This window comes from Heptranchias perlo, chromosome 12 (assembly GCF_035084215.1).
Source record: "Heptranchias perlo isolate sHepPer1 chromosome 12, sHepPer1.hap1, whole genome shotgun sequence".
In the NCBI taxonomy this organism is placed as follows: domain Eukaryota; kingdom Metazoa; phylum Chordata; class Chondrichthyes; order Hexanchiformes; family Hexanchidae; genus Heptranchias; species Heptranchias perlo.
Genome location: NC_090336.1, coordinates 58054167 through 58078679, shown reverse-complemented (window position 1 = coordinate 58078679; position 24513 = coordinate 58054167). Strand labels below are relative to the sequence as shown.

The following is a 24513-nucleotide window of genomic DNA, read 5'->3' as shown; positions in this document are numbered from 1 at the left end:
CTTTATAGAAAAGCTTAGGAAGATAGAAATAAGTATAATGGAAGACTGATCATGCAATCAACAATCAGTTTACTGCTGCAGATATCTGTTCCATAGTTCCCCAATGCCTGAACAGATCAATTAGAGTTTGGGATTTTGCTTCATTGGCAGTGGATTATAGTGTGAATATGAATAAGGTCAACAGAAAGTGTCCTTGACTCCAACCAGCTGAACAAGTAATCTGATCATGGAAATGATTGCCAAAGTACCATACTCCTTTTAGAATTTGGACAGAAACACAAATCATTGTTTTACTACAGGATTTTAAAGTGGCTTCTCATTCCCATTACTTTTGGAGAGCACTTCAAATTTATTTCTCCAATTCATCCTTACATTTACTGCAAATTTCTTAACCATAAATGATTATTGCCAGGATCAAGTTCCTTTTTTGGAAAGCCAAATATAGCACTGTTATCTGTAACTAAGTTTGCTATGAATTGTAGATGTAATACCGTGCACATTGGGATGGTCCTGTAGCTACAACACTACAGTTCTACACAGGAAACTAGTCCCTCTCCCACATGAGAAATCTACAAAAGTGGAAGTTTTGCTAATCTTGTCAGAGTATGGGGAGAGGGGAAAGATGAAATAAACTAACCATTATCCCAGCTGAGTTGCACCGACTGTGTCTGATATCCACAGGCTACAGAAGCTGTACAATGAACTCACAGAAAACATGGGATAGGGGGTGAAAGAGGGAAGTAAATAAGAAAATGTTACCAAAATTGGTCAGCTCAATTGATTTCTATTGAAGATTTAGACAAGTTAAAACAAATACAATTCCTTATCCACATTTTCAGGACAATCAAACATACATTTTATCCACTTGTTGATCTATCTATAATATAAAAATTGGTGGGTTAAGGGTGAGGGGAAAAAAAAATCAGTCATGCCTATTTAATGCAGAAGTTTTCTGTTATACCAGTTACTCTTCTGTGGCATTGCACAATGAAGGAGTCAAGGCCAAGCACACACTTCAAGTGAACTGAGTTAGACAGTGGGGAATAGTTGAATCAGGGAACAAAGATACAAGATTTTTTAATAAGACATCATACATTCTGTCCTTATTTTGATACAATACTTTTATTTTTATATTATTCATATAGTTAAATAGCAACTTACAGCAATTTGGGAAGCAGGTAGAGTCGGTTGGAGCATAGGAATGTCTGCAGTACAGGCCGAGGAACTGGGGGACACAAAACAGGCACGACCACTGGCGGAAGAGTGTAATTTACAGCATGACAAGTTTACATAGGCAGATCCCATTGTAAATATGGACACAGGAATTTATAATAGTAAGCAGTAACACAAAAGTTGCAAAAACTTATCAGGAAGCAAGGCTTTGTAGACAAGAAGTGTACACTGATGTATGGAGTTTTAACAAGATATGAAGGATATATCTAAATAGGTCTCGTCTAAGGAGCTCAAGAATCAAAACAAGTCCATAACCATGAAGAATCCAAGTACTGACAGTTCAAAGCCCAGTTAAAGCAACAGGTATCTGGCAGCAAGGAATCCTGAAAAACTCAAAACTGTAAAACAATCATGAGGTTTGGCAATCAAAATGAGATTTTGCAATTGGCCCCATGCTGGATAGTCTTGTTTTTAAAAAAATTCTTGCCTTTGGTTACATGTGTAACAAAAAGTACGTGATTTTCACAAAGAAAATGACCATAAATATGCTGTACAGTATACCATGTATTGACTAAAATAAGGCCAAATGGGCAGGGCTCCACATTAATAAGTGTGCACATTCAACCCCCCCCCCCCCCCCCCCCCCACTCATAACATTTAAAGCATTGGGAGGGTTTGGAACATATACCAGATGGGAAACAATGGTCTGATCTCTTCAGCTGTTAAATGTACCTGCATTCAATGTTCTCCTTCACCCTATATCTTCTTTGAAATGTTGTTCCCTCTTCTAGGAAGTGCGTGCATTTAGGAACATTATGAGAAATAGTGCTTTTCCAGCATTCCTCACATTTTGAAAATACTTGTACAAATAGGTCAGGGAAGACAAGCATTCAGCAAATTAAAATTTGAACAGTTATCGAAGCATACATGGACAAAAAAAAGCCCCCCCCCCCACCCCAGAGTTATCAGCCTTGGGAAAAGTCACAAAGTTCCACTACTCAAAAGTACTGACATCTGTACTTTTACTGAACAGACTTTACTACGTAGAACTTACACTACAGAAACACGTCATTCATCCCAACTGGTCCATGTGCTGCACATAAGCCTCCTCCCACCCCTCCATCAAATCCTACCAACATAACCTTCTATTCCTGACTCCATGTGCTTACCTAGCTTCCCCTTAAATGCATCTAAGGTATTTGCCTCAACTACTCTATGTGGTAGTGAATTCCACACTCTAACCACTCTCTGGGTAAAAAAGTTTTTCCTGAATTCCCTATTGGCTTTAGTAACTATCTTATATTTATGGTCCCTAGTTTTGGTCTCTCCCACAAGTGGAAACATCATCTCTACGTCTACCCTAACAAACCCTTTCATAATCTTAAAGACCTCCATCAGGTCACCACTCAGCCTTCTCTTTTCTAGAGGAAAGAGCCCAGGCCATTCAATCTTTCCTGATAGGTATAGCCTCAGTTCTAGTATCATCCTTGTAAATCTTTTTTTCACTTTCTCCAGTGCCTCCAAATCCATTTTATAATAGAGACTAGAACTGTGCACAGTACTCGAAGTGTGGTCGAACCAAGGTGCTATACAAGTTTAACCTAACTTCTCTGCTTTTCAATTCTATCCCTCTAGAGATGAATCCCAGTGTTTTGTTTGCTTTTTTAATGCTTAAAAAAATTAAAGCATACTATACACCATTATTAAGGATACAATACACGTTCTTTGGTGCTCAAGATTACGCAGTGGGCTTAGTGCAGGCAACGATAACATCTAGCAAATAAAATCCCTGGCAACTTTTGATAGCAATTTCAGGCTCCTACTGGCAAAATGGTTGCCTATAAAAAGTACAAAATTAAAACATGTATGTTTGTTGGATCTTTCTTTAAAGAACGCAACTGGCCATGATCAGTTTTTGATGTTTTGAATGGGATGGGGTTGAAACAAGCCTTAGGTAACTCAAATGGTGTCACTTAGTGGTACATTTTATGTAAATAATTGAGAAACAAGTTCATTTAAAAAACTGTTCCATACTCTGGAAAAATATGTAAATCCAGTATGTTTTGTGCACGAGGTCAGTTACAGATGGGAGTTGTTTTTTTTAATTCTTTGCTAAATTGTCCTAATTTTTTTTTCTGTGCTCAAGGTGAATGATATCAGTGCTGCAGAATGAAATACTTCTCTACTTCCCACATTGAGTAATTCAAGGTTAGATACAGAATAAAACTTCCTTGGCTCTGCTCCAATAATATGCCTGCATTTCAGCCTGAAGAATAGCTTCTAAATTAGTTTGAATTTTTTCATTTTCCATTCCAACCAGCCTGAATCCTAATTTAATGGCAAATTATGGGCAGTTATATAAGATGGACACATTCCCATTCTGAACTGGACTGAGACCTTCACTCACTCCACGAGAACATTAAAACTGGCTGAGAAGACGCCTTTCATCCCACTAGTCTGGACTAGATTTGCATCTAGATGCCTGAGGTGAAAGACCAGTGTCCGAACCTATTGCAGCAACCAATCTCCTACTACTTCTCCTCCTTCCCATAAAACACCCACCCTGATAACATCCAAAATACTCATGCTGTATCAATATCTACAAAATAGACATGCTATGAGTTTTGAACACACTGCATCGAACTACAGCTGCAAGATGTAGAGAGCCAGGCAGCATTACTATAGTCACAGTGTATGCTCATCAGGAGATCTTTGAACATCTTAACCATTGGGTCTTGCGTGATAATGCAGACCCATTGTCATCCTTCCCAGAAATACTCACAGCTAGCGAGGTTACAAGAACAGACATTACAAATGGAGCCTTCCAGTGTGTCCATGTTGGTTCACTTTGCAACAAATGTCTGACAATTGTGGTTTTCAGATAACCACAGTGCAGAATTTACTAAGATATATAGGGATGCACCCATGTCATGTGTAAAAAGACTGAAAAGGTTATCTACAAATATCAGGCAAAAATGAAGAATTACCTGAACTCTGACTTTCATAGTACAACTTTTTTTTTGTATAAAAGTGTTTCTTCTTTCTATCTTCATGCCCAGAAATTTTCCCTTTGTGCACACGTGCCATGTTAGGGAGGGACTGGACAGTAGAAGTGCTATGGCTCTCTTTCAGCAATCAATCAGCTTTGCTGCAATTGGGAGCCCACCACCAGGAAATCACAAGCATAAACCCACATCATAATTTTATTCAACTGTACAGTGTGCTGTGCCCCAAGGTGTCTGTGCAACAGTTGATTTTTGTGAACAGGCACCCCAGAATACACAAAGAAATTCCAGTGACTATTGTTGGGTAGTACACGTATATAAATTTCTGGTGAAGACAAGATCAGGCTTGGCTATGATATCCGCATGATTGAATATCTTACGGACACAGTCAAGAGTCTCCAGTAGTGAGGCACTGAAGGGAATTTGTAGAATCGTGTTCCATCATAAGGCAGCGCCTTAAGAAGAAATGTGGGAAATATTGAAAGGAAAATGTAAAAAAAGTGGAAGGAACCTATTGTAATCTTATATTATTGCATCTAGCATACCTCAGGACAGTCAGTATAGCTTATAAAAAAAACACAAGGCACAGTTTAATAATTTTAATTTATTGTTTGTGTGGTCAATTCTGCTTTGAAGGGTTGCATTCCTAAATTACTGCTTACACAAATATACTGGTCCCAATCACTAGAACAGTACTGGATTGTTATTTTAAATGTTTCTCCATTTTGTTCTCTATTTATTTATGCTAGGACAAACTTGGACAATGAAATCTCAGGGCAGATTAAAATTAGTCTGCTTTTTCTAAACCTCTCCCAAATCTACTGGCTTAGATATCTGCAAAATATTCTGTAATTTCATCCCATTTTCCAGTCCTAGCTACTCCCTTGAATGTAGTTTCCTAACTCAGTTTTACATAAAAGCCTGCACCCATATTCCTTTATATAATCATTGCCAGTCTTAGCCTTCACCGTTTTATTCCTCCTCTTAACCTGAGCCCCTCATACCAAGGCTTGAGGCATCACTTATCCTATTTCCAAATTAGATAAGCCACTGATTATATCTTTTGTTTCTGAACTTGCATTCCAAATTTTAAAATATAATTTATAGCCTTTATTTTGACAGTTAAAAAACAATTCTGAATTGATTATTTAATTTATATATCCCTACGCTTTTTTATTTTGTCTCTTCCAAAACGGCAGCTAGTTCCTGGTCTCTGTCAATACTCACTTGGCCCTACCAGTAGAGGGTAGAAGACATCCTTTTTCAATTCTCTCTCAACACCACCCTCCTCTGCCCCAGACTAGGTGATGCTGCAGGCTGCATCTGGTTCAATTCAGATCAGAAACTCAGATTGAGCCACACTTTCCCATTCTGTGGTGGTGTATGTTTAAGCACTAAAGCTACGCCAAAAGCTGAATGAAGTTTGTGAGAAAGCTGCCAAAGCCATAAAGGGAAAATTGAGAATAGGAAGAGATGGGATTACAAAACTGAGATCTGTCTAATTCAAAAGATTAAAAATAAAGTACAGGGGAAAATCAGATCCATGGAACATAATAAAGCATCAAGCAGATAGATATCAGAGAAAGTGTATAAAAACACAAAATGCCAGGTGAATAAATGAAGACTATTGTATAAACACAAAGAACAGGCAATGTTGTGAAAAGAAAGAAAATTTTAATGTTTCTCTTGTATAAAATTACAACTGGGAGGTTTTTTTTTCAGACTTTGGTAAGGAAACAGATTTCAACATTATTGTAAGATTGCTACAATATCAATAAAGCAACATCGTATTTCTCCCTAATACGGATAAGTGATATGAGCTAAGGTCAGAGGATAATAAACCTCACCAATAAAACTACTGCTTGACCTGATAAAATCCTAGCAGGATTGCTGCATACCAGATTTGTGAAGACTACATGCATCTCAAAGCACAAAAGAAAGTGGAAATGTGTCTGGGCTTTGAAGTTATTTTTATTATGACACAGTGGAAGGATCAGTTTGTAACTGTCACCATTAAGTTGGTCTACATTCTATATTTTTCATTCACACAGGTTGGCGATGGACAATGCACTATCATGCAAGACAGACATTGCCTCTATGACAATGAAATTGTTGTAATAGAATTATGTCAAGATATGGCCTACATTATTGTTAAGACCCTGCTTCCTTAAAGGCCTCGTCAGCTTTTGTGCAACAGTGCCAGCTGAATGTCATCGCATGACAAAATCTTGTTTTAATCTAGACAATGCTCTGCATCAAAACAATCTTTCCCACACTTTCTGTACAGCAAGAAAATGCTGCTGAAAGTCAGTATGGACTATGACTAAAATAGCAACAATCTCTGGTAGAACCTGGTCTCAAGACTCAATTTCTTCAACCACATTAATGCTCATGAAATTAGAATTTTTAGATTTATAGAAATGACAAACTAATATTAAACTATACAATATAAAGATTGTTCATTTAACCAGTTTATTAAACCAGGAATCTAATATATTCTGTTACTTAAAAGCATGCATTTCATTACATCAAGACGTATTCAACGACTTAAGAACTTTTTGGTTATGTGTCTGTCATATGGGTAGCTAAACCATTTATTTCATTTAAAAAAAAATAAAACAATTTATTGTATAGCAGCAAGGCTAGAAATTGTTGTAGGCTGATTAGAACAATGCAACGTCCTAGAAAAGAAATAAAGATTAAACAAACAACACAGTATTAAATGTTAAGAGTCTCTTTGGCAAATAAAATGTCTCACTATTAAATACAAGATACTGTGAGTGAACAGAATAAATGAACTCTAAAGAAATGACACGGGAGGCAATAAAGAGACACATGACAACTGAATAAAAGGCCAAAGCACATCAGATACCATTAAAGACTATTTTAATGTTGTTGCAACTCCAACATGCAACAATCATTGGTGTGCAATAGGCCCACACATTAAGATTTCATTTTAAAAAAATTAAATCCCTACATAAAATACAGTCTGCATCTACAAATATTAAGTCCCGGCCACCGTTAGCTTTTAACGTCTGAATATTCACTTAAAATTTGATAGTCTAATATAATGCACTGGTGTGAACTTCATGGAGCATGGCAGAGTTTATGTTACTTTAAAATTAACCTATAAAATTGAAAAAAAATATTAACCTCAGCTTCAATGTATAGTTTCCAGAATCTGCCAGAGCTTGGGAACTGGGTGACAAGTCGCTCATAGGTCTTCCGCGCTTTGTCTATGGGTTGGTTCTAAAAGTAAAAACCATCAAAAATAATTTTTTACAGCATTTAAAAATATGCAATTTGATATTTTACTCCCCAGTCATCTCAGTAAGAGGCAATTTCCACAACTGTTTTAAAATCATGTGCAAGTTTTTGAACTGTATAATAAGCAAACATAACCCTATTTCACTAAACCTGTGCCTCTCGTATGAGAATGCTCCAAGCATCAAGGTCATATGGATTTTCTTCTAATTTCTTTTCTGCCTTCTTCACTTTTTCAGGGACATACTCTGGAGCCTGTGTAGAAAGAGAGTATAAACTTACATCACCATTTATACCACTCTTACCTGTTTTACAAACAATGTTTCAAATATTGTCCACAACACAAAAAAAATGGCAGCTACATCAAGTCAAGCAGCAAGAAATTACAATAAAAATCACTTTGTAATAAGCTACTGCAAATTGAAATGTACAAATCACATCCCTACTGTTAAGTAGGCCACAATGGTGTTCAATGGCACTGATGCACAGGTATTCACTAGACATCACAGCAGAGTTCCTGTCAACAGTATTGCTATACTTAAAATTAATTTTGAGAACTGATGGATTTAATGCATTCAAGACTTTTGGGCAGGTGTGCAGTGCTTTAGCATATCAAATTTTATAGATTTGAACAAGAAATCAAAGCAGTGCTTCCAAAGCATCCCCTGCAAAGAAAAAGAACAAGGTTGTAAACGACCTTGAAAATATAAGCATTACATCAACTAAAATGTCTCTTTTCAATGCTGGCACTTAAATTCCTCCTGATATCCTGGCTTTTTAATATAGCTGTTAAAATCTACATAAGTCAACTGAGATTACAAGTCAGTGTTTACAGCCTCCGTAATTGTGGTTATAGTTAGCTCTCCTGATGGCTCGAGTTTATCTCATGGGTGGTGAGCCATACAGAACAGGAAGGTCCCGTTGGGAGGACACTAAGTTAAGAGGCACAGTTAGTGCAGATGGGAGCAGAAAGTTACAATGGGACATAGGCAGATTAAGTGAGTGGGCAAAACTGTGGCAAATGTGGAGTGCAATGTGGGCAAGTAAGGTCACCCACTTTGGATCCAAGAAATAAAAATCAATATTTTCTAAATGGTGAGAAACTAGGAGCTGTGGAGGAACAAAGATTTGGGTGTTCATGTGTGCAAATCACTATAAACTAAGGGACAGGTGCAGAAAGCAATCAAAAAGGCTAATGGAATGTTGGCCTTTATCTCAGGGGCTGGAATACAAAGGGAATGAAGATATGCTTCAGTTGTATAGAGCCTTGGTCAGTCCACATCTGGAGTACTGCATTCAATTCTGGGCACTGCACCTCAGGGAGGATATACTGGCCTTGGAGGTGTAGCGCAGATTTACCAGAATGATACAGATGCTTAAAGGGTTAAGTTATGAGGACAGGTGGCATAATGATGTTTGTATTCCTATGAGTATATAAAATTGAGGGGTGATCTAATCAAGGTGTTTAAAATGATAAAAGGATTCGATAGGGTAGATAATCTATTTCCTCTGGAGGGGGAATCCAGAACAAGGGGGCATAATCTTGAAATTAGAGCTAGGCCATTCAGGAGTGAAATCATGAAACATTTCTTCACACAAAGGGTAGTAGAAATCTGGAACTCTTCCCAAAAGGCTGTGGATGCTAGGTCAATTGAAGCTTTCATGACTGAGATCGATTGATTTTTGTTAGATAAGAGTATCAAAGGATATGGAGCAAAGGCGGGTAAATAAGGTTGAGGTACAGATCAGCCATGATCTAACTGAATGGCGGAACAGGCTCGAGTGGCTGAATGGCCTACACCTGTTCTTATGTCCCAGGTTCGAACCCATGCCTGTGCCAGGTGAGCTAAATTGCAGCTCATGTAGGAGTGAGAGCACTTCAACTGGACTCAGTTTAGAAGGAAACAATCACCCAGGGTTTAAGTTCCTGAACAGTATCTACACAAATGGTAATTTACTGAGGTTGCAAGTCAGTTGTTTACATCCTCAGGTGATTTCTGGCATATTTTCAATTTACAACTCCACATTAGCTCAGTAACTAAGCTATGCAAGACCAGGAGTCTCCCATGTTCTGTACTAGATCTGGGCTGATTTAGCTGATCTCTGCCATGACTGTTTGGGGAGGTAGTAGTGGGGAGGGGTGGAATGAGGCAGAGGAAAGGAGAAAAAAAGTCAATGCCTTTGCTGAAATAATGTGTGTGTGAACATCAGGGAAGGACATAATTGTGAGATGATCTCACCGGTCAAGTATCCTGCTGGCATTCACCATCAAGGCCGCACATGAATAATGACGATGAGGGAGATACCAGATGGAAAGCTGTGCAATAACACCTAGGAAGGATCGATGCTTTCAGGAGAGATGGGGAGGGGAGAAAATTGCCCAGAAAGATATAGTTCCTCACTTAATCGGTGAGAGAAAAAAACCAAAAAATGACAATCATGTTGCGGTTACACAATGTGCACTGACATATGCCTCCATGTATGGACAGCTCCCAGCATTGCCATTTTGGAGGTAATGGGGGGGGGGGGGGGGGGGGGAGGGGAAAGAGAAGGGAGCTGGTAAGCCATGCAAAAGTCTAAGGTTTCTGAAGTCGCAAATTTCTTGATGCACACAAGGGATACACAGATAGGTCAGAGGATAGCCACTTTAGTAAAACACACCTAGATGAGGGAAATCACCTACGAAGGCTAGTGGTTTTTGGAAGCAATAAACCTTTGGGGTCTTATTCGTCACACTACAGCAGATTTGAAAGTTGACATCTGGCTTTAGACAATATACATTCCAGGCCCAAACATTAGTCAGGTTGGTCCAGCTATGAGACCGCCAAAGATAAGAACACAACTCTACTTTTACTTAAACAACTCCCAGAAACTCCTAGGTTATGTACTAATGTACTTTGTTTTTTTTTGGGGGGGGGGGGGGGGGGGGGGAAGAGAAGACGGAGAAAAATAATTAACTGATTTGGGGGGGGGGGGGGCGGAGGGGGGAAGGAATAGGAGCCAAAATTTAAGATTTTTAAAAAAAAATTGATTCAGGTCACACACCAAGGACTAAGATAGATGAGCCAATTCTGAAGGGTTAATATGCAAGGGTTTATTATCCTGTTAGATTGGTTTAAAATGGAATACCAATCCAACATCCTTCATGTACATTCAAGGTAAACACTCAGGTGATGAAAACAGCATCAATAACTCAAGTCTAGTTAACAGCTATAACAAATAATTGCCCACAACAAAAAGTTTCTCTCTTTCTGATAGAAGCAATAAGGTAATCCGACCACTCAAAGCTCCCCTATGAAGCATACGCAAACATTGAGCCAAACCAATACTCTGATTATTATACAAAATCAGAATATGTTATTCAGACAAATCTAATGTTCATTTTCTAAACCAAACTCTGCAAACTCCAACCCAGTCCCAACTCACCTTGAATTTAGGAGACACAAAGAGGAAACAAACAAGCAAATTCAAAGTCTAAACCTACATGTAAGTGTGTCAACCCGGCTCCCATAAGAGTCAACAATGCTTCAACAGCCCTAGCCTTACAGCTCCCTCCCATCAAATCTACCAAAGCCAATGCACAACCAACTAAGTTTCTCTCCTCACCTGTTAAATGCTATCATTCATTGTGTGGTGTAATAGCAGCAACTTATTTGACTCAGACATCAGCCAGTTCCATTACTCTCCCTAGCTCACATTCTTAAAAAAACAATGCATTGTAATTTATCTGGTGCACAACTTGCTAACTAAAAAGATTAGACTTTCAAAATAACTTTTAAAAAAGTTATTTTCTGCACTTTCATGGAGATTTAATGTTATTACTCATTTAAAAGGAAATGTGAGCATCTGCACCAAAGTGCAGCTGCAGGTGGGCTGAACAATAAAAGTAGTTAGTGCATTTATAGTGTAGCTACCAGTATGAGATTAGCAGCTGCAGTATGGGTTCCACACAGGGAATACTCAATTTATACTGCTGTATTTAAACTGATACTTCCCCTGTCTAGGAGAGCTCCTCTCTCAACAGGTAAAACTTAAAACTTTTAAAGAGTACTCAACATTTAAATCAACTCCAAGCAATTTAAAAAGTGCCCAGGATATCAAAGAGATCACAATTCAACCTGGCACTGCATTAGTGTTATAGCCCATGCAGTGTCATACCCAAGCTCCAAGAGGTCTCACACCGCTGCACTTCAGAGTTGGGTTAAAGCTTTACTCCAGATTTAGCACTGTAACAATGCTAATGCTGCAGCTTAATCACACCTTTACATATCAGACTCAAATTGCAACTATGGAAACAACATTTTCACAATTTAGTGGAATCAACTGAGTTGCTCCATACTTAAATGGAAACACTAATGAAACCACATGTTTATACACACAACTTTTAAGGAACCCAAATAACTAGCAGAAAATAGAAAACTCAATGCGACCCAGAAAATAAATTAATTTCTTTGCTAGTTTTTCCCTTCCCCTGGTCAAAGTGTTGACTCCTTGTTAGGGTAGAGTGCTACTGCCGCTAGTCGCCTTCTGATATTACGGCCAAGTGGCCATTATTATTTGGGAACCCTGACAGCAAATGTTAGCAGGCTATCTGACCAGAGGGGGCACCACAGATAATCACTAAGTTGCCCTCACCTGACATCCACATTATCAGCAGAGTTGTTTGGTAGTGATCAGGACATGAGTCCAGGGCTGACTTTCCCTCAACTAACCCTGGAGAGCAGAGTGTAAATATCGTGCCTATACCAATGCCTCAGCTGACAAGCACAGGCCAGGGACCTAACTGGTTTGTATGGCTCAGCTACTCACTGATACACCTGGTGAGCGACAATGGTAAATAAAATAAGTTTGAGGCTAATCTATTTTGTGTCAGCCTCACTCAAATGAAAAAAGGTAAACCATGCCACAGAGGCATCCTTATGCTTGTACATCATGGGATGCATTTACAAAAACATATATATCTCCAATTTAAAATTCTCATCCTTCGTGGCTTTGCCCCTCCCCATCTCTGTAAACTCCTCCAGCCCTACAACCTTCCAAGTTCCCCCAACTTTGGCCTCGCGTGCATCTCCTACTCCCTTTGCCCTTCCCACATGCCATCAAGGACCTAAGCTGTGGAATTCCTCTCTTCCTCCTCCCCCCACCCCACCCCCACTAAACATCACTGCCTCTTCACCTTTAAAACCCTCCTTAAAACCTAGCTCTTTGACCAAGGTTTTAATCACTTCTAATATCTCTTCCTCTGGCGCACTTCTGTGAAGCACAGTGGGACATTTTTCTATGTTTAAAGGCACTATATAAATGCAGGTTGTTGTTATACACATGCCCACAAGCCACCAGGTTAAAATAGCACTCATTTTCTATACCAGCACTTGGGAACAGCCAACACTAGATGCACCTATAGAAACTTATAATTAAATACAATGCAGATTTCTACAGCTGCCAATAGGACAAAGCACAATGAAGGATTCAAAATGAATGGCAGCCTTTTCTTCAAAAAAAAATGATTCTTCAGAACCCAGCCATTATAACTGAATTTTCACAGTACACCATAAGTGAAAAGGGCTGTCATAACGTTCTAAAATGTACATAAAGGTAACAAGATTAAAAAATTGCACAAGAGCGGAGTGTTTACTCTAAACTATAGTGCAGCTTACAAAAGTTGCTTCATAAATAGAACAAATGTCCAATTCAATGACTTCTTAAGCAATAATTCTTGGTCCATATTAAAATGCAGGACCAAGAATTCATCCAAATTCAAAGTGAGCAATAAATATCTGGCTATATCTTTCATTATCTGGTGGAGGCAACAGTAAGAAAACAGTAGTAAGAAAAATTGTTCCAAAGAAAATTAAAAACCCTAGATGTATCAGGGTGGAGTGTGGGTAGCAATTCAGATGAAACATTTAAATTTTATGCAATTTAAGACATGTGAACCTCAACTGAATTACTGCCTAAAATCCACTTATATAAAAACCTCATACATTTTGACAAATGTTTGTACAGTAGTTTCCCCTCCAGCAAATATTCTGGCAATCCAAAAGCCAAATGAAAGCATCATAGTCTAACTGACTTTTGGTATTCTCTCTTCTAGTGAAGGTCTCACAGGTTTCCTCAAGTGTACGTTATTCAAACTATCAGGTCTAGTTTTGGGCACACATGTTCAGCTCCAGCACGGATCACTGGGTACAGATCAGGAAGAACACAGATGAGGTTTTTTTTATATTTTAAAAATAGACAATGGAATACAATCCCCCATTAGCAGTAAAAAATCTTGGAGAATCCTATCACTCCATATAAGAACAGATTTTGACAGTTACTACAATTAGTGATCTAATGATAAAAACAGACAGCAAGCAAAAACGCCAGTAAAAAGCCCATGAAATAAAAATGAAATTTGACCATAGAACAGTGGTCCTGATAAGGAGCTATAACCCTGATCAGTTTTTACCCTCCCTAACCTGAAGGTCAAGACCAATTGTAACATCTCCACTGTTACCCCAGCCAAGATTGGCACTCTCAGGAACTGAACCTGGGATCTTTCTCATCTGCTGCCTCATTACCACATAGTGCATTTATTGAACAAGCAACAGAGGTGGTCGTGCATTTTATATGCTCACCACTCATAGGATAATAGATTCTGAAACCAGGGATCCAGACAAACATCCTTGGAAGAAAATAGCATACTGTTACAACACAGTTCTTTCATCTGGCACATGGGTTCAAATCCCAGCCACACTGATAGCAAAATATGAAACTTTTTTTGTTCCGTGTGTTGAAAGGGGTTGTAAGCAAACAGGCTTCCTTCCTTCCCATCTCAAATGGCAACTCTTGCTGATGGATGTTTTACAAGTACCAGAGACCTGCCACTCCCCAAAACATTCCCGATAAGAAAATCTAGGAAATAAGTACGTGTGGCCATCATAGCCAAGCATTATCTTATCCACAACTGCTGCCTGCAAGGGACTTCTAGCAGTGGCTGCTGGAACAGTAATTGGGAACCCAGCAGAGAGCAGGCAGTCAAGGATAGATCCTTGAAGACTACCAGCATGGGAAGAAAAGCTATTAGCAATTCGCTGGCAATGATCAGACAGCTGAGACTGGAATTAAATAAGAGCAATCCCACTGGAGTGAGACAATGGAGAAGGATAGTGCAATGGACGGTGTCAAAGACTGCATAAAGCACGAGAAGGGATAGTGAGTGCCCCATGATCACAAGTCATAAACTGTGTTCTTCATGGTTTTATTCAGGGCCATTTTGGTGCTGAGAGGGGGACGGAAATCTGATTAGAGGGATTCAAATGGAGTTGTAGAAGAGGTAGGCAGAGATCTGGGAGGCGACAACACATTAAAGGGTCTTGGAGAGGAAAGGGAGGTGAGAGACAGACCAGTAATTAATGAGGGGTTGGGGTAGGCTTTTTGAGGGAGAGGGTGGGGTTACTACAATGCTATGAAAGGAATGGGGCAGTGCCTGTGGAAAGGGAACCATTTACATTAGCTATAATGGGGGCTAGGGAGGGAAACTAGTTGGTCAGCAAATTCTTGGGAATGGGGTTGGAGCAAGAAGTAGGTCCTGTGCAAGAGATGACCTTGTAGAGAGGGCAGAGGGGTGGGGGAAGAGAAGAGAATGACATTGCACAAAAACAAGAGACACAGGTGAGGGAAAACTGGGATGGGAACTGGGGGAAGATAGGGTCCGGGTAAGAAAAAAAATGGTAATAGCACATATAGGGTTATAGTACAAAAAAAGTTCACATATCTAAAAATGTTAAAAAGACAAATCTGAATACACAAAGCATTCGTAATAAGGTAGATGAGTTAACAGCGCAAACAGGTATGATATAATTGCAATCAGAGGCATGGCTGCAGGGTGACCAAGGCTGGTAGCTGAATATCCAAGGGTATTTGATATTTAGGAAAGACAGGCAAAAAGGAAAAGGAAGTGGGGTGGCATTGATAGTAAAGGATGAAATCAGAGCAATAGTGAGAAAGGATATTGGCTCAGAAAATCAAGATGTAGGATCAGTCTGGGTGGAGTTAAGAAGCACCATAGGGCAGAAAACACTGGTGGGAGTTGTCTATAGGCCTCTAAACAGTAGTGATAATGTAGGGGATGGCATCAAACAGGAAATTAGAGATGCATGTAACAAGGGTACTACAGTAATCATGGGCGACTTTAATCTACATATAGACTGGCCAAAGCAAATTAGCAATAATAGTGATGAATTCCTGCAGCGTGTACGAGATTTTTTTTAGACCAGTATGTTGAGCAGCCAACCAGGGAACAGGCTATCCTAGATTGGGTATTGTGCAATGAGAAGGGGTTAATTAATAATCTTGTTGCGCGGGGTCCTTTAGGGAAGAGTGACCATAACATGATAGAATTCTTCATTAAGATGGAAAGTGAAGTAGTCCAATCCGAAACTAGGGTCCTAAATCTAAACAAAGGAAACTACGAAGGTATGAGGAGTGAGTTGGCTATGACAGATTGGGAAGCTTCATTAAAAGGTGACAGTGGATAGGCAATGACTAACATTTAAGGAACGAATGCATGAATTGTAACAATCTGGCGCAAAAACACAAAAGGAAAAGTGGCCCATCCATGGCTAACAAAAGAAATTAAGGACAGTATTAGATCCAAAGAGGAGTCATATAAAGTTGCCAGAAAAAGTAGCATGCCTAAGGATTGGGAGCAGTTTAGAATTCAACAAAAAAGGACCAAGGGATTAAGAGGGGAAAAAAGAGAGTGAGTGTAAGCTTGCAAGGAACATAAGAGGGGACTGTGGCCGCTTCTACAAGTATGTAAAAAGAAAAAGATTAGAGAAGACAAACGTAGGTCCCTTACAGTCAGAAACGGGAGAATTTATAATGGGGAACAAGGAAATAGCAGAGCAATTAAACAAATACTTTGGTTCCGTCTTTACGGAAGAGGACACATAACTTCCCAGAAATGCTAGGGAACCAAGGGACTAGTGAGAAGAAGGAATTAAAGGAAATTAGTATTAGCAAAAAAGTTCTGGAGAAATTAATGGGACTGAAAGCCAATAAATCCCCAGGGCCTGATAATCGGCATCCCAGAGTACTAAAAGAGGTAGCCATGGAAATAGTGAATGCATTTGTTGTCATCTTCCAAAATTCTATAGATTATGGATCTGCAGATTGGAGGGTGGCAAATGTAACCCCACTATTTAAAAAAGGGAGAGAAAACAGAGCTACAGACTGGTTAGCCTAACATCAGTAGTAGAGAAAATGCTAGAGTCTATTATAAAGGATGTGATAACAGGACACAACATAGATTTATGAAAAGGAAATCATGTTTGACAAACCTACTGGAGTTTTTTTTTGAGGATGTAACTGGTAGAATAGATAAGGGAGAACCAGTGGATGTGGTGTATTTGGATTTTCAGAAGGCCTTTGATAAACTCCCACAAAATGTGCAAAATTAAAGCACATGGGATTGGGGGTAATATACTGGCATGGATTGAAATTTGGTTAAGACAGGAAAGAGTGTAGGAATAAATGGGTCATTTTCAGGGTGGCAGGCAGTGACTAGTGGGATATTGCAGGGATCAGTGCTTGGGGCCCAGCTATTCACAATATATATCAATGAATTAGATGAGGGCACCAAATGTAATATTTCCAAGTTTGCTGACAAAACAAAACTAGATGGGATCGTGAGTTGTGAGGATGATGCAAAGAGGCTTCAAGACGATTTAGGCAAGTTGAGTGAGTGGGCAAATACATGGCAGATGCAGCATAATGTGGATAAACGTGAAGTTATCCACTTCGGAAGGAAAAACAGAAAGGCAGAGTATTATTTAAATGGTGATATATTGGGAAATGTTGATGTACAAAGGGACCTAAGTGTCCTTGTACACCAGTCACTGAAAGCAAACATGCAGGTGCAGCAAGCATTTAGGAAGGCAAATGGTATGTTGGCCTTCATTGCAAGAGGATTTGAGTACAGAAGCAAGGATGTTTTACTGCAGTTATACAGGGCCTTGGTGAGACCACACCTGGAGTATTGTGTGCAGTTTTGGTCTCCTTACCTAAAAGGGTATACTTTCCATAGAGGGAGTGCAGCGAAGGTTCACCAGACTGATTCCTGGGATGGCAGGACTGTCGTATGAGGAGAGATTGGGTCGACTCGGCCTCTATTCACTCGAGTTTAGAAGAATGAGAGGGAATCTCATTGAAACATAAAATTCTGACCGGGCTAGACAGACTGGATGCAGGGAGGATGTTTCCCCTGGCTGGAGGGGTCACAGTCTCAGGATACGGGGTAGGACATTTAGGACTGAGATGAGGAGAAATTTCTCCACTCAGAGGGTGGTGAACCTGTGGAATTCTCTACCACAGAAGGCTGTGGAGGCCAAGTCACTGAATATATTTAAGAAGGAGCTAGATAGATTTCTAGACACAAAAGGCATCAAAGGGTATGGAGAGAGAGCGGGAATATGATATTGAGGTAGAAGACCAGCCATGATCATATTGAATGGTGGAGCAGGCTTGAAGAGCCGAATGGTCTACTTCTGCTCCTACTTTCTATGAGATCTGGCTTAGTGGGCAAGGGAAAGAGACAGCTGAATGGATGGTTTATCTTGCCGACAAAGAAATCTATGAGCTTGCACATATTAAGAGGCCAGAGCGAAGAGGACAGGGTTTCAGAAGGTGGCTGTTGGTACAGAAGAGGAACCTGGAGTTATCTTTGCTCTCCAGATGATCCTGGAGTAGTGGGCAGTTTTGGCAGAAGTATATATTGTGTCCCCTCAGGAGTTGAAACAAAAACAGAAAATGCTGGAAACACTCAGCAAGTCAGGCAGCATCTGTAAATAAAGGGAGAAAGTTAACATTTCAGGCATTGCCATTCGTCAGATGCTGCCTGACTTGCCGAGCGTTTCCAGCATTTCTGTTTTTGTTCCAATTCCTGGGGGGACACAATACATACTTGAATGAGTTAATCTCTTCTTGCCAAAGACAAAGAGAAAGTCAGATGCAGAAACCTGTGAAGCAACATTGGTGTTACTTTACTAAGACATCTATGATAATGTGCAATACAGTCCCCCACTGCTTATAGCGAGCGTGTTGCTGTCAACGCGATTTTACTGCTATTCACGGTGGACAGCGTAACCAAAAAGTTTAAAAAGAGCACACGCCTCCTTCCAACGGTATAGCCTGTGCAAAAGTGTTGAGGCCAGGGCCCGTTTACTTGGCCACCGTCCTAGAGTACCTGATGTCGTGATCCTGGAGCTGGCAGACAAGAAGTCGCACATCATCCCCACGACCTGCAGCTTGCCACCCACGACGAAGAGCTCAACCAGCCGCCAAAAAGGGCTCGCAGCAGTCACAGGTGTTCTAGAGGCGGCGGGGCTGCCTGATCCAAGTCGCAGAAATCATGAATTGATTTAATGACAGTCACATCACTACAGTAATCGCACTTTAACAAGGTGCGAACAGCTGATTGAACTGTCCGAAATAGTAGGCGTGCTTAATGAGTTTTAAGCAGCGCCTATGACGACAACAAATGGTTAGCAGCACTTGCCTGATATAGGCAGCTGTCCATAAGTGCGGACGGTGTAAGTGGTGGGGACAATATTAAGCATTTCACAAAGTACTTGGTATATGTGGTTAACTGAAGTTTAAATTGTTACAGGCTGAAGCACAACTTTTGTGCATCACTAACTCAGCATCAGCTGGGTTCTATGTCATTATATTCAATGTTAATGTAAAATCGGGACTTTTAGTTAGATTCTTCATATAGCTGACAGGTTAACAGCTTTGAATAACAAGTCCAGGTACATTTAAATTCTATTTCAGCCTACTGTCGGTAAGCTACTACATAATAGGAGCTGGAGTAGGCCATACAGCCCCTCGAACCTGCTCCGCCATTCAATAAGATCATAGCTGATCTTCAACCTCAACTCCACTTTCCTGCCCGATCCCCATATCCCTTGATTCCTTAAAAATCTAATCCATCTCAGCCTTGAATATACTCAACGACTGAGCATCCACAGCCCTCTGGGACAGAGAATGTCCAAAGATTCACAACCCTCAGTGAAGAAATTTCTCCTCATCGCAGTCCTAAATGGCTAACCCCTTATCCTGAATCCATGCCCCCTAGTTCTAGACTCTCCATCCAGGGGAAAACAGCCTCTCAGCTTCCACCCTGTCAAGCCCCCTCAGAATCTTATATGTTTCAATTAGATCATCTCTCATTCTTCTAAACTCGAGAGTATAGGCCCAGTCTACTCAATCTCTCATTAGGACCACCCTCTCATCCCAGGAATCAATCTAGTGAACCTTCATTGGATCATCTCTGAGGCAAGTATATCCTTCCTTAGATAAGGAGACCAAAACTGTACACAGTACTCCAGGTGTGGACTCACCAAAGCCCTGTTGCAGCAAGACTTCCTTACTCTTGTACTCCAATCCCCTTGCACTAAAGGCCAACATGCCATTTCCCTTTCTAACTGCTTGCTGTACCTGCATGTTAACTGTGTTTCATGTATAAGGACACCCAAATCTCTCTGAACACCAACATTTAATAGTTTCTCACCATTTAAATATTCTGTTTTTCTATTCTTCCTACCAAAGTGAATAACTTCACATTATACTCCATCTGCCAGCTTCTTGCCCGCTCAACCTGTCTATATCCCTTTGCAGACTCTGTGTCCTCCTCACAGCTTGCTTTCCCACCCAGCTTTGTATTGTCAGCAAACTTGGATACATTCCATTACTGGTATTAACAAAATTATTTCTGCACTTCAGACATCATTCTTCAGCTGTATTAGAGTTGAATGGATCTGCCTCCCTCTGGAACATTCACCTGTAGGTTAATATTCATTGCTGTATTCCTCAAGCCATTGTTATCTGCTGGCATATCCAACCTTGCACTTGCTGTTGTATATAAACTACGACTAATTTCTGTCTCTGTGCTTAAAGCGAGGCATCAACTATTGCATACAGTACTATTATAGACTAAAATTTCTGAAACTTCAAAATAAAACCTTTTAAAATCTTGCTTTTCTGGGCTTGTTCCCAAAACCACCACACTTTTGGGCTGATTTCAACTGTAGGCGTCTCGCAGTCTTGACGAAGACTCAGGAACTTGTCTGGGACAGATTTTAACAAGTTGCCAAAGGTCTGGTCACTGGGAATTTATTCAACACCCGCATTCTATCAATAAGCAAACATAACAGTAGGCTATAACAGGTTTTCCTTGGGAACATTTACAGGTACTTCTCATCTCTTCAGGCAAGATGGCCGGTTTATTCAGTGGTATTTGCAGTGTCGATTTTTTTTTAAAAAGTAAATATTTCTACTTATTAACTGGAGAAAAGAGCTTTTTTTTTACTCCAATATTGTCTGAACTTTCCCAGAGTTCTCATCTTAACTCCAGAATTCATCAGTATGATTTTGAACATTTCCTACAGCAGTGCTTTCCTGGTACTTAAACTAGTCCTCACAAAGAATCTGGAAGCACTGTGAATACACGTTAAATCTTGGATTTTATCCGAAATGTGCACTTCCGCTCCAGGATTAGTGGGAGTAGATAGGAGTCTCACTGATTCTATTCCTCTAGGAGTGAGGCAATGCTGCCCAGTCATTCATTTTATTTACTATCGTCAATGATGCATTGGAAAGCACTGGAAGAGGACCCAGAGCTTCTTTTCCAAGCAACTGAAAATTGTAGTACTCCGTTTTTTAAAAAAAAACAAAGTCACACCAAATCACTTGCCCTATAAATTTCAAATGGTGTTGAAAAATTTGGCTCAATGGATTCTAGTGATAAAATAGCAATCACCCAACTTAATCTATTCTAGCCATAGGTTTTCCACTTGTGATCTCTGAATCTTACGTGATCTGTAATGGGAGCCTGAGGCTGCATAAAGTCATATTTCCACCCATTTGTCGTCAAGTTCCTATACTTGGAAGATTTAATAGCATTGGTTCTGTTGCTTTAAACCAATAAAAATGTTTTCTGCAAGGACAGCGCTGTCGCCGTTCAACAGTTGATACCGTCTTTCAAAAGTCAGGAAAGCAGGTCCCTGGACGGGCATCTGTATTTGCAGTCACCATTCTCTTTGAAAAATATGAACACTATTGTATCTAGCACATCCCGCGTGGCATTACTCTAAGTCAGAGGATTCACTGTTTTAAAAGCAAGCAGCATTATACCATGTAACACACAAGGCATAACTCTGCTGAGATGGAGCTGTGTGCAGCCTGACATGTCCTTTTAAGATGATGCATAGTGTAAATTGGAACGGCATGAGGTCATTTAAGGAGCAATGACTGATTGCTTGATTTTTTACTAGATTGGCAGCTGCATGTAAATCCATGGTACCTCCAGCAGTAAATGACATACTTTTTCTCTTCCAAAGTGCAACACAGAAATCTGCAGGTATGACAAAGCGCAATTGCCAAATACGGCGTGCGTCTCAATTGGAGAGATGGCTAGTTAGCTTTATCTGATGTGCCTGTTTTCCATTTTCTAACATCGCCAATCCTTATGATGTAAACAGGAAATCTGGATTGGACCAGTTACAACTTCATAAAGCAATGCCTATTCTAGAATTAGTTGTATTAACATACACGAGGGAAAAAGAAATCTTAACTGCTTTTGTTCAAAGATCAACACCGCCTTCCCTGTTTGAGTCCAAGTAGATTGGCTGACCCCATTTCCTCACCATCACAAGGATCATCAACTTCAATATCTAACATCACCCACCTCCACTCCTACCTCAGCTAATCTGCCACTGAAACCCTCATATATGCCTATCACCTCGACTCGATGGAGTATCCAATGTTCTCTTGGCATCCTATTCTCCACCCTCCATCAACTTCAGCTCATCCAAAACATTATCCTATATCAATTCCTGCTCACTCATTGCCCATCCTCACTGATCTACATTGGCTCTCAGGCCCCAAAGTCTCATTTAAAATTCATATCCTTGTGTTTAAATCCCTTTGTGGCCTCTATCTCTAATCTCCAGTGCTACAGCCCCCATGAACTCTCCGTTCCTGATTGCAACCTCTTGCACAGGTACCCACCCTTTGCCCCACCAGTGGTGGTCATGCATTCCGCCACTCCTTCAAGACACTTTAAACTCACCTCTTTGACCAAGCTTTTGGTCACCCCTCCTAATCCTTTTTGTTCATTTGGCTTAATATCCATTTTTTCTTGTGCCCGTGAAGCACATTGGGACTTTTTTCCCCTATATTAAAAGGTAATATATAAATGCCACCCGAGTGCTTCCCACATTGTTGCAGATCGCCACAATTTTCAGTCTTTTGCCTTTTTAAGTGGCAATAACTTAATTTGTTGGAGACGTGGAGATTCAGTAGCTGTACCAAGTTTAGAGTTTGATGCACCAAGCATCAAAGCAATGGTCAACTCTGCAGATGGTTTAAACGTGCTACATAAATCTGCTCCAAATAAACACCTCAGCTAGGTCATTTAAAAGGTTAGTTTCAAAACAGTTCTTCACAACCGTCTAATATACGCTCCTACTCCTTACAAAAAGGCATCCGGATTCAAAATTGCAAATATCTCGATATTTTAAAAAAAGAGGGGAGGGGGCCTCCAAATGAAATCCTGCAGTAACAGGACACGAATTTAAATCTTCGCGTTAAAAAAGGGGTTAATCTTGCAGTTATTTTTACTTACATGGCTCTCCCAGTCGGGGTTTAAAAATAAATAAATCCCAAAAATGTATTAAAAAGCCACGGCCTTTCAGTATGATTTTCATGCTGGGGAGAAAGTGTGAGTTGTGTGTGTGATGCGGGGGCAGGGGGGAGTCGGAAAGCTGACATTAAACGTTCAGTTTTGAAAAATACACACGCTAAAACCGGCCGTGTCCGCCATCTTAACCCCCCTCTCGGCAACACGGACGGCGAGATACCAACCGCGATCCACGGGACAGAGCAACCCAAAGGTACCGGCCGCCCGCCCGCCCGGTTGAAGGCAATATATTTATATATAAATAAAAAGACGTCGGTTTCCTTCCTTTTGAAGTTAAAACGCAGCCAAAAAGTGACTTTTTTTAACCACAGCCCGGCTGCTTCCATTTTCCCCACACCCCACCACCACCACGACGACGACGACGACAGCGTCAACTGAATCCGACCTACCTGCTCGGTATTTCCTTCGCCGGACATGTTTTTTTAAAAAAAATGTTTTGTTTAAAAAAACCACACAAATGAATTAACGAATGTAAATGTTGTTCGAGTGAGTGCAGAGCTGGCGCTAACTGACTAAAAAAAAGCCCGCTTTTGTCCCCTCTCCTTAATCTCGGTGCTCCTACCCCACTACTACCACCACCTCCTCCCTCCTCCTCAGCCGCCGCACAGCGCTCTTACAAAATGGCGGCACAGCCCCGCCGGGCGGGCGAAAGTTCACCGGAAGCAGAGATTTGGCGCGCGGAACCCGCCTCCCTGGCAGTGCCCGGATGTGTTGCTACCTTCCCTCATCCTGGTGATGTGTATTTTATTTGTAAGAGGACCGAGTCATGAGCTACCGAGGAAAGGTAACCTCTGTGATCGTCAGCATCATTGGGAATAACATTATTTATTATCGTAAAGAGTAAGATTACTTACTTAAAACCCTCCCTGGAACTAGGTTTATTTTTCAAAGAGTGAGAAAAATCAAAATAGGTCAGAATTTGCCATTAGTTAGACTTGACCTTGCCCCTTTAGGTTTTACAAAACATTTTGCACGCCTAGTTGCTGAAAAGTGCGAGGTGATAGTGTCCCGGCGAACGAGCCAAGCAGGGCATCTGGGACCTGAGTGAACAGGGCAAGCAACCCTGTATCTCCTTAACCAATGGATTGTGAAATGAACAGGGCAAGGATTGAGAAGGAAGTGTAAGTTAGAGTGGGTGAATTCAATATCAAATCAGGTAGAGAAATATCATCAGCAAATTTGGCCACAAGACACTCTGTTCCTTCATCCAACTCGTTGATATATATTGTAAATAGTTGAGGCCCCAGCACTGATCCCTGCGGCACCCCACTAGTTACAGATTGCCATTTTGAAAATTACCCTTTTTTCCCAATGCTTTGTTTTCTG

The 24513-nt window shown here is 40.4% G+C and overlaps 1 protein-coding gene and 1 long non-coding RNA gene across 2 annotated transcripts in view; both read right to left on the bottom strand.

Annotated features, from left to right (window-relative positions):
- cstf3 (cleavage stimulation factor, 3' pre-RNA, subunit 3) overlaps positions 1–23785 on the bottom strand; it is a 97096-nt gene extending 73311 nt beyond the window's left edge. Inside the window, exons 1-3 of the mRNA XM_067994163.1 lie at positions 23577–23785; positions 7596–7697; positions 7332–7427 (exon numbers count right to left, since the gene is read on the bottom strand). Of these exons, the coding sequence (XP_067850264.1) occupies positions 7332–7427; positions 7596–7697; positions 23577–23603 (225 nt within the window). The 5' untranslated portion in view covers positions 23604–23785. The remainder of the gene's footprint in view (positions 1–7331; positions 7428–7595; positions 7698–23576) is intronic.
- LOC137327749 (uncharacterized) lies at positions 1104–2072 on the bottom strand. Its single transcript, XR_010964537.1, has 2 exons — positions 1906–2072; positions 1104–1252 (listed from the first exon to the last, which is right to left on the bottom strand). It is a non-coding gene; the product is annotated as an uncharacterized lncRNA (long non-coding RNA).
- Positions 23786–24513: the final 728 nt, after the last annotated feature.